The 15445-nt window shown below is 38.5% G+C and overlaps 1 protein-coding gene and 1 pseudogene across 1 annotated transcript; one reads left to right on the top strand and one right to left on the bottom strand.

Moving 5' to 3' along the window:
• Nucleotides 1–248: 248 nt before the first annotated feature.
• LOC149387511 (peptidyl-prolyl cis-trans isomerase CYP40-like) lies at nucleotides 249–4649 on the top strand. Its single transcript, XM_089623071.1, has 10 exons — nucleotides 249–1147; nucleotides 1672–2172; nucleotides 2431–2518; nucleotides 2651–2703; nucleotides 2968–3054; nucleotides 3303–3378; nucleotides 3785–3822; nucleotides 3945–4016; nucleotides 4098–4215; nucleotides 4338–4649. Exons 1-8 carry the CDS (start codon nucleotides 974–976, stop codon nucleotides 3996–3998), a joined length of 1071 nt encoding a protein of 356 aa, XP_089479197.1. The 5' UTR covers nucleotides 249–973; the 3' UTR covers nucleotides 3999–4016; nucleotides 4098–4215; nucleotides 4338–4649.
• Nucleotides 4650–5326: 677 nt separating this feature from the next.
• Nucleotides 5327–13060, bottom strand: LOC149387510 (uncharacterized; annotated as a pseudogene).
• Between the last annotated feature and the right edge of the window lie 2385 nt (nucleotides 13061–15445).

Raw genomic sequence — 15445 nt, 5'->3', positions numbered from 1 at the left:
ATATCACCAAAGTTGGTGTAATATTCTTGATGAAAACGTAATATCATTGGAGCAAAAAAAATATTTGGTGTAAAAGTTACATCCAATTTAGTGTGTGCATTGGAGATCGTCTAAGTAACAAAGTTTGAACGTTCAGCTGATTAATATTCTGGCTAAAATATTCATGTCACATGGTTTAGAGAGATACACCTTCGGACTTCATGAAATGCAATTAAAATCACCACATATCTGATATTCCATTCATCCTCTCATTACAATTGTAAACTATTACCCGCAGCGAATTAGCACGGGCAGCCAGCGAAGAAAAGCTGGGAAACGGAATCGGAATCATTATTATTTAATTTAAAATAACATTCCGTTATAGAGTTCCTTATTAATTATTAGTCCTGTTTGATAAAAGCTACAAGCTTAGCGAACAATTCCACAGCCTTCTCACTCTTCGGATTACCGAAATGAAAGCAGTGACCTTCTCCGAGAGTCTCTACGATCTCGACGCTCCCGGGCCAATCTCTCTTCCTCACTTCCTCCACGTAGCGCTTCCCGGGTCCCGCCAGAACGTCCTTCTCCGCCACGAACACCAAAACCTTCTCGCACCCGATCCCACCCAGATCCTCTGCGGTCGGGCTCACCGTAGGATTGCCCGTGCCGGCCTTGTTCCCGGGCCACATGTACATAATCATCTCGTCGTAGTGGGTCCCAGCGAAGTAAGGGTGGACTATGGCCGCCCCGGAGATACGGACCCCCGGTAGCCCGGCCCGGCCGAACCGGGACACGATATCGTGGGTTATGGTCCCGCCGGCGCTGTCTCCGGTGACGACGACGCGGCTGAGGTCCGCGTGGGCGTTGAGCCACGGATCGAGCCCGGCTCCGTCGGGGTCTGGAACAGAGATTCAGTCATATACCCAAAATATATACACGCGTATATACAAACACATACAAAGGAGAGAGTGAGAGAGAGAGTTAGATAGAGACAATGGCGACAAGGCAGAGTTGTTTTCTCGACGTCGGCATCGGAGGAGAACTGGAGGGAAGGATTGTTGTGGAGCTTTACAACGACGTCGTTCCCAAAACCACTGATAATTTTAGGGCTCTTTGTACCGGCGAGAAAGGCATTGGTCCTAACACTGGCGTTCCTCTCCACTACAAGGTTCGTTTATATATGTGTATACAAATAGCTTTGTTATACTGTCTATTTCATTGCTTTTTTTTGTTCATTTTACGAGAAATTAAATAGAAATGTTTATGCTGTGTAGCTTTTTGCCGTGAGTGAGTTGATTTTTTATTAATTTTTACTTAGACAAGTTGATTTGATCATTTTTGTACGGTCTGGACATGAATGTGATTTCTTAGAGAGGAAAACTACAGGACTCGACATTTCATTTTGTTATTTTTTCTTTCTATCTCGAAATCTGTTTTTTTTTTTGGTATCTTGATTCTCGGATTTGATAGAATCAAATTGTTTAAAAAAAAAAATAGAATTATAGTTTCGCTCCTGTGTGGAGTACTAGAGTGTTGATAATTTGTTAAGAAGTGTAGCTTTTGTTGCAGAGTCAGTGTGATTTTTTTTGCGATTGTGAATTAGGTTTTAATCTTGAAACCAGATTGCAAGAGAAAAAGTAAAATCATTTTGGATATCATATTCTGAGTAGTCTCTGCTGTGAATATTATTAGGGAGTTCGTTTTCATCGAATCATCAAAGGCTTTATGGTTCAAGGCGGTGACATTTCAGCTGGAGATGGCACCGGAGGAGAATCAATCTACGGCCTGAAGTTTGAGGACGAGAATTTCGATGTGAAGCACGAAAGGAAAGGCATGTTGTCGATGGCAAACTCTGGCCTCGACACGAACGGGTCTCAGTTCTTCATCACCACGACCCAGACTTCTCATCTGGACGGGAAGCATGTCGTGTTCGCGAAGGTGGTCAAGGGAATGGGAGTCGTCCGATCGATGGAGCACGTCGCGCTCGCCGCCGGAGATATCCCGGCCGTCGATGTCTCCATCGCGGACTGCGGCGAGATTCCCGAGGGGGAAGAGGACGGGACTTGTAACTTCTTTAAGGACGGCGATGCGTACCCAGACTGGCCCGCTGACCTGGACGAGACTCCCGAAGAACTATCTTGGTGGATGACTTGTGTGGACTCGATTAAGGCGTTGGGGAACGAAAGCTACAAGGTAATTATAAGATGTGGTGTTTGTGTTGTAGCTTGCAGTTTTGTTATTTTTGTTAATGGCATACAGTTTGATAAGATAAACCCGGGTATTTTGAGAGACCTGGAACTCTTTCAAAATCCTAAGCTTCCCTCTAATCTATTTTTCCACCCCAAATGATTGATTCTAACATCAATTTATAGGCTGATGTATTACCAATTATTCATGTTAAACAATACAACTCATGCTTAAAGTTTGATGTTTGTTTCATTATGGTAATAGATGCTTGACTACAAGATGGCGCTTAGGAAGTACAGAAAGGCTTTACGCTATCTGGATGTTTGCTGGGAGAAAGATGGTATCAATGAAGGTAGTTTATATACTTTCCTTGTCGAAAGGCAGATATAAATTTGTTGGATTTAACTAACTTTTAAAAGTAACCCAATGCATCATGGTTCGGGTTTGATCTTATAGTTTCTCTTTTTTCCTTGCTTCTCTGCAGAGAGGAGTACGATTTTGAGAAAGACAAAGGCGCAGATTTTCACAAACAGCGCTGCGAGTTTTTGTTCATTAACATTGTTTCTGTTCAAATGGTTTTGTATCACAGAATTTGAATTGAGGTAACCATTTAAGGAATGCTGAAACAAGTTCGTCCCACAATAAATAGCCCCAGTGTGTAGTTGAACTTAACTGTGAAGTCTTTTTTTCTTTGCTTCTTTTGTAAATGTGTCAAGCCATTCCTGAATTAAATGTGTTTCCCTATTTTAGCATCTTCAGATATATTATATTTGAACTGTCAACAATTTGCGTTGTGTTTAGGCTTGTAAGCTGAAATTGGGAGATCTGAAAGGAGCTTTATTAGACACCGACTTTGCGATGCGTGATGCATTGTTTTGCCAAGGTCAGGTGGGTATTTTTACTTTTTTCCTAGATAAGTAGTTAATTTCTTGATAGCCATATTCAAGTTCATTGTATTTCTAGAAAATTATTTATCCACAGAGTTACTCTTCTCAGCACCGTATTAAAATTGTTTTGATCGCACTTATTCTTTTGGGTTCTCAAATGAAGTTTTTATTTTTTATTTTTATTTTTGACTCTTAATTTAAGTGTTTTTCAAATCAGAATTAACTGGGTACGTTCTATCTTTTGGTCAGGCACATATGTTGCTCAATGACATTGATTCTACAGTTGAGAGCTTCATGAAAGCGTCGGAGTTGGAGCCAAATGACGGTTAGTGAAAATTACGAAGCTTTTTTTTTTTTTTTTTTTGTTAAGCCTAGTATCATAAGCCCGCTCAATGTGGTCATTCCAGCTTCGAAAGTTTGATATACTTGGTTGACTGTGATAAGAGAGAAAAAAAACTCCATGACCATTATTACGAGATAATATTGATGAATTAGTTCGCAGTGAGATTGTGCTATATGGGTCCTTGTTTGTATGTCTAATTCGCTATCAGTAACCAAAAAATTATTAAATAAATAATGAAAGAAATAAAGAAACCGTGCTATTTATCTATTTCTTTTTCTTCTTATTTTGTTGTGGAAGGTTGAAATAACTTGAATGGTCTATTTGCTGGCATTACAATAGCTAAGGTATATGTGTTGACTTGCTAAAGCTCATTTCTGGTTATTTGCAGCTGGAATAAAAAAGGAGCTTGCTGCGGCAAAGAAGAGGGTCTGTTTATCAATCATAAAACTTGCGACGGATTTATTTTGAAAATAACATAAATTAGTGCTCTTGTTTTGGCAAATAATTTCCTATTATTATCATTAACACAACGATGATTTTCCACACAGATCGCTGATAGACGCGATCTAGAGAGGAAAGCGTATCGCAAGATGTTTCAATAACAATTTTACAGTTAGCCGGTATACACACAATGTTTTCATTTAACAGAAGTTTTGTTTGAATGTCAAGTAATTAACTGGATATTATTTTCTGACTCACAGGATGCCCGCAAATTTCGAGGAAAAATGCCATAGTATCATGAACGTATTTGTAGTTAGAGTCAACTGGTTCAGGCTTTTTTGGTTTACTTTTTGACCTTCTGGAGGGAGATTCATATAGGTAATTGATTTTCAGTTTTACATACTGGCATTTACCTTGATGATTTTATTTGTTTTCTTGTCGTCTATTAACCTTTATAACCCCGTACTTTCTGATCTTTTTTTTTTAAAATGTTGTTGTAGGCTGTCCAATATTAAAGGAGAAACAGCTAAATCCCCCACATGATTATCACTGTAAAAAAAATTGAGGCTTGAACCAAAAAAATCTAATTAGAGTTACAGTTCTTTTTCGTTTTTTTTTTTTTTTTTTCCTTTTGTTCTGTGAGAAGTGTTGTAGTTAGAACTGGCAAAACTCGTGAATTTTGACTGGTTGGTATTAACTTTTGAGAATTTTATCTTTGGCAAGATTGTTGGTATATAAATTGAATTAAAGTTTTGGACCTATTATTTCGTGAAGCTTTTCATTTAATGGTTATTTTACATGTTCAATTGTTACTCTTATTATGTTAGGACCTGGATGTTATTAGCCATAAAACGGGAATCTTAATTATTCATATTTCCAATATATAAATAATAAAATTTCCAACCAGAGTGATTAACAATATTTGAGCAAAAAGAGTGATTAACAATATTTTTCTCGAGTTTTATAATCACTGAGTTTCAACTCGCGTTTGAAATGTTATGTCAGATTCCTGACCATTCTGATTTCTGATAAATAAGGTCAAGAAATTTCATTATATAGACCTCTCAGTAGGTGTATATATACATTATACACCATTAGACTTGCATTTTATCTAAAATAGACTTGTTCCACTTTTAAACCAAAGTATCCTTACGACAATTTTAAGACGGTTTCAAAACTGTTTCAAGACAATTTAGAAACGATTTCAAGATTGTGTTACAATTTAGAAACCAAAATTAAAACAAAGCATAGCCCAAAATTAGTCTTCCTAGATGTCCCAAATAAAGGACACTCGGCTCAATTTATTTTTCCTTAACCCAGAACTTTCCGGGGCAATAGCCAAATAGGCTGTCAAGAATATTCTTGTTACCTTCGATTATTAGTATTACTTCTTGAAAATTTCAGAATTTGATTTACAGGATCACCAAAAACACAGCCTGGTGAACAAAAGCACGTCGCAACTCTTTGAATGAACATAAGCACATAACTTCTCCCTGCTTCCTTTCTTTTTTCACTAAACATTGAAAATCTACATACTTTTGTCTCCTTCACTCTAGCAGAGGTCAAAACCATATCGACCAGACATAAATATTAGTGGACCCGTGTACAAGAGAAGACTGGCAAAAATGAGACTCACACAAAATAGAAAGAAATAGGTAAATTGAATAAATAGGAATCCTAATTTACCGGTACAGAACGAGATTGATTCACAAGTTATAGTTATCGAGTCCTAAATCCCGTAAAGCATCGGTGGCGGCTTCCTTACAGCTCTCGTGGTTTTGCTTGGCCCTCCTTATGTGCTTCTCTACGCCGTGGTTCAACATAAGCGTCCTAATTCATAACACAAACAAACAGAGTGATTCTTTTTTTTTCCTTAGCAACAAAGCCACAAAAGTGAGAACTTCAGTTAGAGAAGGGAATCGAAGGAAAGGCTTGCCTGTTTTCGGAGTTCCTCGCAACAAGATTGCGGATCATGAAACATGCGTTCCTTTGCATGAGCTGCGCCACCGGAAACCTTTGCATTGCTTGGATCGCAAGCTCTCCGGCCCCGGCTTCTACGGCCCGTGCTGCGATTTCCGGTAATCTCAAGCACAATACAGTGATGATTGACATGATCTGCGACGCAACGTGGAATATTAATAAACCCTAGTGAACGAAACTCATCGAGATTCAGTAGTTTCTTCTTTACCTCTAGTATAACGGAAGGGTCATCAGAAAATCTGGCAGAGAGATTGATAAGTCTGTCGAGGCCTCTCTTCTCAACAATGATATTCTTGTTCGCATCACTTCCCGCCAACTGAAAAATTGTAACGTAGATTGAGATTCACAAACCATTAAACGGAAGAATTTTATACGCATCTAACAGATTTTCATTTTATAAGGTTCATATGAAGTTCATAAATCTACTCGGCTGTTGAGCGGTAAAATAAAAATCACTATTTTGTGTCATTGTGCTACGTAATAAAAATTATTAATTTTTTTCAAACCTTGGAGAGTAAAGAACAGCAAACCATCAATGCCACCATTGTCTGCAATGGATTTACATATTTCTTCCTGAGAAAAAAAATAGGCCCCGTTAAGAAGAAGGATGGTCAGGTAATAGACATTTGGTAAGAATTGATACTACTGTAATCAATCAATAGCCATTAGATCCCTTCACTTCGCTTACATTAACAGAAAGTGCCCTTAAAGCAGTGCTAGCTGAAACCAAACTCGGAGAGCTAAGCTTGACCTGCAATGAACCCACGAGCGCTCCTGCTATTCCTATCTTAGCAAACTTCCTTGCATAGCCATACATCTGTAATTTAAAAACTATCACGATCTTTCTTTTGCAGGACCAATCCATATCTAATCTACCGGATCAAGAACAAAGCCTCAATAGTGAAAAAGCAGCACATTTAATTCACCCTAGTTATAAGGAAAAAGTGTCTTACTTGTGAAGCCACAACACGATTATCGTCGGGCGGTAAGTGAACATGTATTGCATCATACAAGCTTTGGACGCTTCCGTTGCCGTGCGTATCAAACGCTCCCATGATTAGCACGTCAATTTTGAGCTCCACGAACGACTCTTTCAAAACCTCATTTCCGGTTGAAGCCGCAGCAACCACAGCAAAACCGGCATCGAGGATATCTACATTCTGGGCACAGTCGTTCATAATACCCACCACGATTGAAGGCCCACCACTGGCCCGGAATATTTCCGTGCTTTGGAGATCTGGAATGGGATAAGGATACATATTCAACACCAAGAACAAGCTCACACAGTCTGAGCAGCAATTTTATGTCTTCGAAATTTATATTATAAACGGAAAAAAAAACCAAGCCCCAAAACCACCTCATATTTCCACATTCATATCTTCCACACACCTAGATCTAAGTGGTTATTTCAAACACTAGTTTATGTACATAAATATCACCATCCAAACAACTAGTTGTGAAAGAAAAAAAGGAACATTGTCCATAGACTGAATGGAAAAAGTGACGATCACATACCATGAAGCAAAACCGCCATCGCTTTTAAAGCCGAAAAAAGAGCTTTTTTATGCTCGACTCGAATCTTGCGACACAAGGAACACACCAACTCCAGCGCCCCGTTCCTTGTCGCTATCGCCGCCGCGTTCCCGGATCCTTCTTCGCAACAGAGCTCGGCGAGCTCAGCCAGAGATTCCTCGATCGAATCGAGACGATATCCGACATTTCGATCCTCGAAGGAGTCACAGTCCAGTTCCTTCAATCTATCCAAACACTGTATCACTGGATTGTATTGAAGATCAGCGATTCTCTGTGTTTTGGCAGATTACTTGTCGTTCAAGTAATTTGCTTGGTTTAAATAATTCTTGTCGTTTTAGTATACTGGGTGAAAAAGACTTGTCGTTTCTTATCCTTTGTCTGTATCTCTTTTGTTTAAAAAGAGTCTTTGTACTGTTTGATTGTTTGTGAGACATTTTTATTTTCAAAATGAGAAATTCTTCTTGAGCTCGATTCTGAGTCTCAGTTTCTTCTTCGTCTCCAAATCTTCTTTCGCAATATGGTATCAGAGCAATCCTGCTGAGAAACTCTGTTTTCTTGTTCATCTTGTTCGATCTAGATCTTGAATTTCCTCTGTCAAGATGTCAGCGCCTCAAGATTCTTCGAACTCGACTCTTTCAACCAACGTCGCCGGAAATCTTCAACCTAGGTCAAGGATTGAAGATCAATCCTCGCCGTACTATCTTCACCACTCCGATTCCTCTGGAGGTAGCCTCGTCTCCAACGTTCTGACAGGTACTAACTACATGCCTTGGAGTAGATCCATGCTCATTGTTCTTGAAGCCAAGAACAAGTTAGGGTTCATAGATGGAACGATCTCGAAACCATCACCTGAAGATCCAGAACTCTTGCGCTTATGGAGTCGCAACAATTCAACGATCATCGCATGGATCATGAATTCTGTCAGCAAAGAAATTGCATCGAGCATCCTGTTTGGAGGAACCGCTAGAGATATATGGAATGACTTGAGAGATCGCTTTCAGCAATCGAATGGACCAAGAATCTTCCAATTAAGGCGTCAATTCGTGAATCTCTCCCAAGATCAGCAATCTATTGGCGTCTATTTCACGAAACTGAAGTCTGTTCATCAAGATCTATGCGATTTCAAACCTGAGTGTACCTGTCCTTGTACGTGTGGAGGTAAGGCTAAACTGAGCGAATATGCAGAATCTGAGTATGTGATGCAGTTCCTCATGGGCCTCAATGAGAACTACACACATGCTCGTGGTCAAGTTCTTCTTATGGAGCCTATTCCTCCTATCAACAAAGTCTACGCCATGCTCACTCAAGAAGAGACTCAGAGGTCTGTCGGAATGGATTCAATTGCTCCAATTGATCAGTCAAACACCCTCGCCATGGCAGCGCGTGATGACCAAAAGAAATTCAAAGGGAAAGATAAACCGATCTGTACACACTGCAAGATTACTGGCCATACAGTAGACAAGTGCTACAAGATACACGGCTATCCACCTGGCTACAAATTCAAACCAAAGAATTCGGCCAACAATGTAGAAGGATCAAATAATGGAGGAGCCTTTGGGAATGTCACCTCAACTGATGCCTCCACAGGTCTTTCAGCAGATCAAATCCACCAACTCATCAGTCATCTCTCAAACCAGCTTTCTGCTTCAACAATGAGTCAACCATCGTCCTCCAATGAAGTCAATATGACTATGACTTCATTGCCAACAGGTTTACATGGTTTGGTCAACTCTATACCTTCTTACATTCCTATTCGTAATGCTTGGGTTATTGATTCAGGAGCCTCTAGGCACATATGTGCTAATAGGAATCTTTTTTGTGGTCTTCGTCCCCTATATAATTCCACTGTGACTCTTCCTAATAAGACTGTCATTAGTGTAGGTTTTATAGGAGATGTTAGATTGAGTCCTGATTTCATTCTTAACAATGTCCTGTTTGTTCCCAGTTTTAAAGTAAACCTAATATCTGTCAATGCTTTAACAAAGGAATCTAACATGCTTGTTATCTTTATGAATGATTATTATATTATACAGGATTCCAATCTATTGAGGACGATTGGCAAGGGTAGGAGCTGCAATGGCCTCTACACACTGACTCAAGACAACCTCATCAATTCTACTACATATGTGAATAAAGTCTCAGCTCAAGTGTGGCATCAACGACTAGGACATTTATCTTTCCAAAGATTGGATACTCTCAAACATCGGTTAGGTTTTAAGCCTCATGATGTAGATAAAATGCCTTGTTGTATTTGCCCTCTTGCTAAGCAACATAGACTACCTTTCAATTCTGCAAATAATTTTTCTGTTTCTAGTTTTGACTTGATTCATTGTGATGTTTGGGGACCCTATAAAGTTGCTTCCCGTTTAGGTCATCGTTTCTTTTTTACTCTTGTTGATGATCATTCTAGATTTTGCTGGATTTTCTTGATGAAGCATAAGACAGATGTCCATAATATCATACCTCGGTTTTGTGCTTATGTTACTAATCAGTTCAATAAATCCATCAAAATGTTTCGTTCTGATAATGCTAGGGAGTTAGTCTTTTCAGATTATTTCTCTAAACATGGTATTGTTCATCAATTTTCTAGCGTTGAAACCCCACAACAAAATTCTGTTGTGGAGAGAAAACACCAACATTTGTTAAATGTTTCCAGAGCTTTACTCTTTCAATCTGGTTTACCTGTCAATTACTGGACTGATTCCTTGCTGACTGCTACGTATATTATCAATAGAACTCCTTATGTCTTAGATAATAAGACTCCTTTCGAGCTGTTATACAATAAACAGGTCAATTATGATTCTCTTCGGGTCTTTGGTTGTCTTTGTTTTGCCTCAACTCTCAAGGCACAAAGAACCAAGTTTGAGCCCCGGGCAAGGAAATGTGTTCTTTTGGGATATCCACAAGGTGTAAAAGGTTACAAACTTCTTGACATAAACAATATGGAAGTTTTTATTTCCAGGGATGTTATTTTTTATGAGTTAGTTTTTCCTTTTCAAGATAAAAGTCATAATCATAATCAGTCCCAGGTAGAACCTTTTGAAGAATTACCTCTTCCTGTTTTAACCTCAAATGATGTGCCTTCATATGATAAGTTCAATGATCCTATTATACATGATGATGAGTCAACACATGAGAAAAGTGATAGCCAGGTTACTACAGTGGATCCTATACCTGAGGATAGGTTGATTCCACAATCAGCTCAAATTGACATTCCAGTAAGGAAATCAACAAGGAAGCAAATTCAACCATCTTATCTCAAGGATTATCACTGTAACCTCATCAAGACAGGTCAAAGTTATTCTTCCAAATACACTCTTGACACTTACTTATCTTATGAGAACCTGTCTAGTTCTTTTAAGTGTTTTGCTTTATCTGTTTCAGCCAACCCTGCTCCACAGTATTACCATACAGCAGTCAAGTCTGCAGAATGGAAAACAGCTATGGAGGAAGCGATTGAAGCAATGCACACCAACAAGACCTGGACAGTGATGCCACTTCCGAAAGGGAAAACTTCCATCGGATGCAGATGGATTTATACGAATAAAATGGATTCAGATGGCACTTTGGCTAGAAGGAAAGCACGCCTGGTAGCTAAGGGATATACTCAGAAACAGGGAGTTGACTTTATAGATACCTTTTCACCTGTTGCTAAGCTTGTGACTCTAAAGTTTTTACTTAGCATAGCTGCTTCTCAAAAATGGTTTCTATCTCAACTAGATATTAGCAATGCTTTTTTAAATGGTGATCTTTATGAGGAAGTCTATATGGATCTCCCTATGGGCTATGTTCCACAGGCTAAGACGTTTGTTAGTGAGGATAAGCTTGTTTGCAGGTTACATAAGTCCATTTATGGACTGAAACAAGCTTCTAGGCAGTGGAATTTAAAATTCACTGAATCTGTCAAGACAGCTGGTTTTACTCAATCTAAGAGTGACTACTCGTTATACACAAGAGGATCTGGTTCTACTTTTGTTGCCATTTTGTTATATGTTGATGATATCATCATTGCCGGTCCTAATGACCAAATTATCTATGAGGTCAAAAGTTTTTTGAGTGCAGCTTTCAGATTAAAAGACCTTGGTGATCTGAGATACTTTCTTGGATTGGAAATTGCAAGGTCTAAAGATGGTATTGTGCTGAACCAACGTCAGTATGCCCTTCAAATTTTAGAGGATGCAGGTTTCTTGGACTGTAAGCCAGCCAAAACTCCTATGGATCCCAGGGTTACCTTATCTCTGACTGATGGTGATATTTTAGATGATCCCTCTCAGTTCAGGAAGTTAATTGGTCGCTTGCTTTATTTGACTATTACTAGGCCTGATATCACTTATGCAGTACATACTATGAGTCAATTTGTGCAGGAACCGAGGACGGCTCATTTACAAGCAGTTCATCGCATCTTGCGATATGTGAAGGCTAAACCAGGCTATGGCCTTTTCTACTCCTCAGATTCTTCTATTCAAATTAGGGCCTTCTCTGATGCTGATTGGGCCACATGTAATGATACTAGGAGATCCATAACTGGTTATTGTGTATTCATAGGTGAGGCTTTGGTAGCTTGGAAATCAAAGAAGCAGACCATTGTGACTAGGAGCTCTGCAGAAGCTGAGTATAGATCCTTGGCAGCAGCAACAAGTGAAGTCATTTGGATGCAACAGCTTATGAAGGATTTTCAGTTGGAATCTGCAAGCTCGTCTGTGATTTATTGTGATAATCAAGCAGCCTTACACATTGCTTCGAATCCAATATTTCATGAGAGAACAAAACACATAGAGATAGATCTTCATTTCGTTAGAGATCATCTGCAGTCTGGTTTAGTTAAGCTACTTCCTATACGCTCACACCATCAGATTGCTGACATTTTCACGAAGCCTTTGGCTTGGCCGGCGATGTCCCACTTGTTATCCAAGATGAACTTGAAGATTCTTTTCAGTCCATCTTGAGGGGGCGTATTGAAGATCAGCGATTCTCTGTGTTTTGGCAGATTACTTGTCGTTCAAGTAATTTGCTTGGTTTAAATAATTCTTGTCGTTTTAGTATACTGGGTGAAAAAGACTTGTCGTTTCTTATCCTTTGTCTGTATCTCTTTTGTTTAAAAAGTCTTTGTACTGTTTGATTGTTTGTGAGACATTTTTATTTTCAAAATGAGAAATTCTTCTTGAGCTCGATTCTGAGTCTCAGTTTCTTCTTCGTCTCCAAATCTTCTTTGGCAATAGATTGTTCTTCGCACCACCCTCCCCCGGAACGCACGTGACTATCCCTGCAAGATCAAGCTCTCACAGATCTCAACCCTAACAATGCCGAGCTCCTAAATTTTCAGCATACACTCTAATCACCCTTCTAAAACAACCGGAGAGAGCGATTGAGAGAATTTTCTATATAAACATATCGATCACTTTCGGGGGAAATATCTAGCGGAGTAAGAAATAACTGGAAAAATATGAGATTAGCGGCGGCGAACCAGAGAGATCGACGCCCTGGAGAGAGAGGGGACGGCGTCGCTGAGAGCCTCGTCGGGGTCCATTCCGAGATCGTCGATATTCTCCTTCACGAGCTCGTCAAATGCCTCCTGAGAGATCGTACGGACGGTGGTTTTCGGAGGTCCCATTGTCTTCGCTCTCTCGGTCGATCGTGTCGTTTCGGAAATGACGAGAGAGAGAGAGAGACCTGAGAACTGGGTTTAGCAGAGCTTCAAACTTAAAAAATATGAGAGACTGATTTTAAAAAAATGAGAGAGAGAGAGACGTGATCGGACTTGGGCCATTTATCATCATAAAATAGAATGGGCCAAACGAGTTGGACTGTAGCCTGCTAACTTAAGAGTTAGAATGGTAATAGCCCTTTTTTTAACGGAAATTACGAAAATAACAGTTTTAGGATGAAAGATTTCCTAAATAATTAAGAGTTAGAATGGTAATATTCTACATTAATTTTTTATTTATTTTATGGATACATTAAATCTATTTTCTTCTCTCATTCAAACGGATTTTAAGTAAATAATAAGTTACGTTTACTAATTATTTCCTGTGTCTCTACTCTCACGTGGATCTCTTATGAATTCCTGCACTTTACTGTTTTTCATTGTCTATTATATTTCCTGATATGGAGTATTTGTTTTTCTTTCTTTTTGTTGTGTTTATTTATTCACCCAATGACATAAAAATAAAATAAAGCTTTGCTCTCTCTCTCTCAGATAAAGAGTCCACACACAGACACACACACAATCCATAACGTATCACAGATTCACAAATTCACAAGCTATTCATTTTTTTTCCGTAATTCTTCGTTCCGAAGCAAGACAACAATGGAAGAGCTCGCCACAGATCTGTCTCCTCTCCTAAAAATCTACAAGGACGGCCGAGTGGAGCGATTCATGGAAACTGACACGGTGGCTCCCTCCGTCGAAGACCTCACCGGAGTCGTCTCGTCTGACGTCATCATCTCCTCCGCCGGATGTGTGGTAATCTCTTAAAAAAATATTAACAAAATTTTGTAAGGGTTATATAGCTATATAGTCACCTAGCAAAATGCGATTATGGATTTGGCCATCATTTGGTTAATTTTCGGTTAATAGCCACACCCATTTATTTACAGTATAATAAAATACCAAAATGACCTCAATTGTTCCCGCCCATTTACATACCGAAAATAAAAACATTTAAAACAAATATTCGGATAATAACTAGTTATTAATGTTAGTAACTGCTCCCGCTATTCAAGGTAAGGAAATTAAAAGCCTTTTTAATGGGAAACGCTGCCACAAACCCAAAAAAAAAAAAAAAAAAAAAAACGCAGATCACAGATCACAGAGCAAGGCAACGTTTCAATATATTGAAATTTCGATTTACTTGAAATGAATTGGACGTCATCGCAGATCACAGCATTATGAGGTATCCAAATTATTTTTCCTCAACTTCATGTATGCCTTAATTATTTACATTTCACGATTCAAGCACTTTCATAATAACAGATCGAATAAAAGCCAGTTTCAACACCCCAATGAAAAGAATTAACATTTGACACTGCTCTCATTTGTATTTGTTTCTTTTCTTGTAAATATTTAGACAGCTGCGTGATTAAGTTAATTTCATACTCAATTTTTCGTTTTAATATATTCTTTCACTTGACACTACTTCTTTTTGGAACTTGTTTTTAATTTTCCTCAAACTTTTTTTCACCAGGGAGCATGGAGTGTTTGCTGCAGGCGGAGGAACAGCAAGGCGGAGGGTTATATTCCGGCGCGGCGGCGAGGTCACTTCGCGAAGAACAGTTTTTTTTTTTTTTTTTTTTTTTGTTGCTCACATTAATAGTATGTTCGTGTAAATAGAAAAAATATTTACAGTATGTTCGTGTAAATACGAAGCCTATTTACAGTATATTCACTGTAAATACAAAGCCTATTTACAGTATATTCACTGTAAATACAAAGCCTATTTACAGTATACTCGTGTAAATAAACTGAAAAATTCTGAAAATATTTTGAGCACGAAAATTCTGGAAATTATGAATATATGGAAGACAAAATAATATCAATGAATGAAGAATTAATTCGAAATTAATTACCTAATGAATTGCAACGAAAATAGAAACTAACTACCTAAAGTCAACGTTGAAAATTTCCAAATACATAACAATTAATGGCTGAGAACTTTCAAAATCTGCTCAAAATTCAAATTTCAAATTTGAAAACTTCCCTACTCGGTTTCAATATTTAATTCGAAATTTTTTTAAAAAAATGCCTGATTAAAATAGCGTAAGGACAAAAAGGTAAAACTAATTCAATTAATAAGCTGCCACGTAAGCAAGATGGCTATTTACGGAAAATTAACGAAAGATTGGCTAAATCCAAATTGCTAGTGTTTTAGATGGCTAAACAGCTAATTATTTGATTTTGTAATGCTATAAAAGAACGAAACCAGATAATTACAACAATACTAGCATTACACCGAAAAAGCAGTCGTAGACTCGTAGGTTTATGAATTATTATGGGCCTGAAAATCAGGCTTTTTGTTGTAAACAGAAGTCACAACCGAAACAACACCCTAAGGCCAAATAGTGAATTCTAAAGTTCAAGAATACTGATTTCGAAAAG

Source organism: Urtica dioica, chromosome 8, assembly GCF_054948205.1.
Source record: "Urtica dioica subsp. dioica isolate 48M chromosome 8, U.dioica_male_clone48M_v1_H2, whole genome shotgun sequence".
NCBI lineage: Eukaryota > Viridiplantae > Streptophyta > Magnoliopsida > Rosales > Urticaceae > Urtica > Urtica dioica.
This window is presented reverse-complemented; position numbering and strand designations above follow the sequence as displayed.

Bases quoted from the DNA above. Each gene is read 5' to 3' on its own strand.
- LOC149387511 (XM_089623071.1), top strand. From the start codon at position 974: ATGGCGACAAGGCAGAGTTGTTTTCTCGACGTCGGCATCGGAGGAGAA. The intron at 2,173-2,430 runs GTAATTATAAGA...TTATGGTAATAG, and splicing joins TGGGGAACGAAAGCTACAAG to ATGCTTGACTACAAGATGGC. The intron at 3,055-3,302 runs GTGGGTATTTTT...TCTTTTGGTCAG, and splicing joins CATTGTTTTGCCAAGGTCAG to GCACATATGTTGCTCAATGA.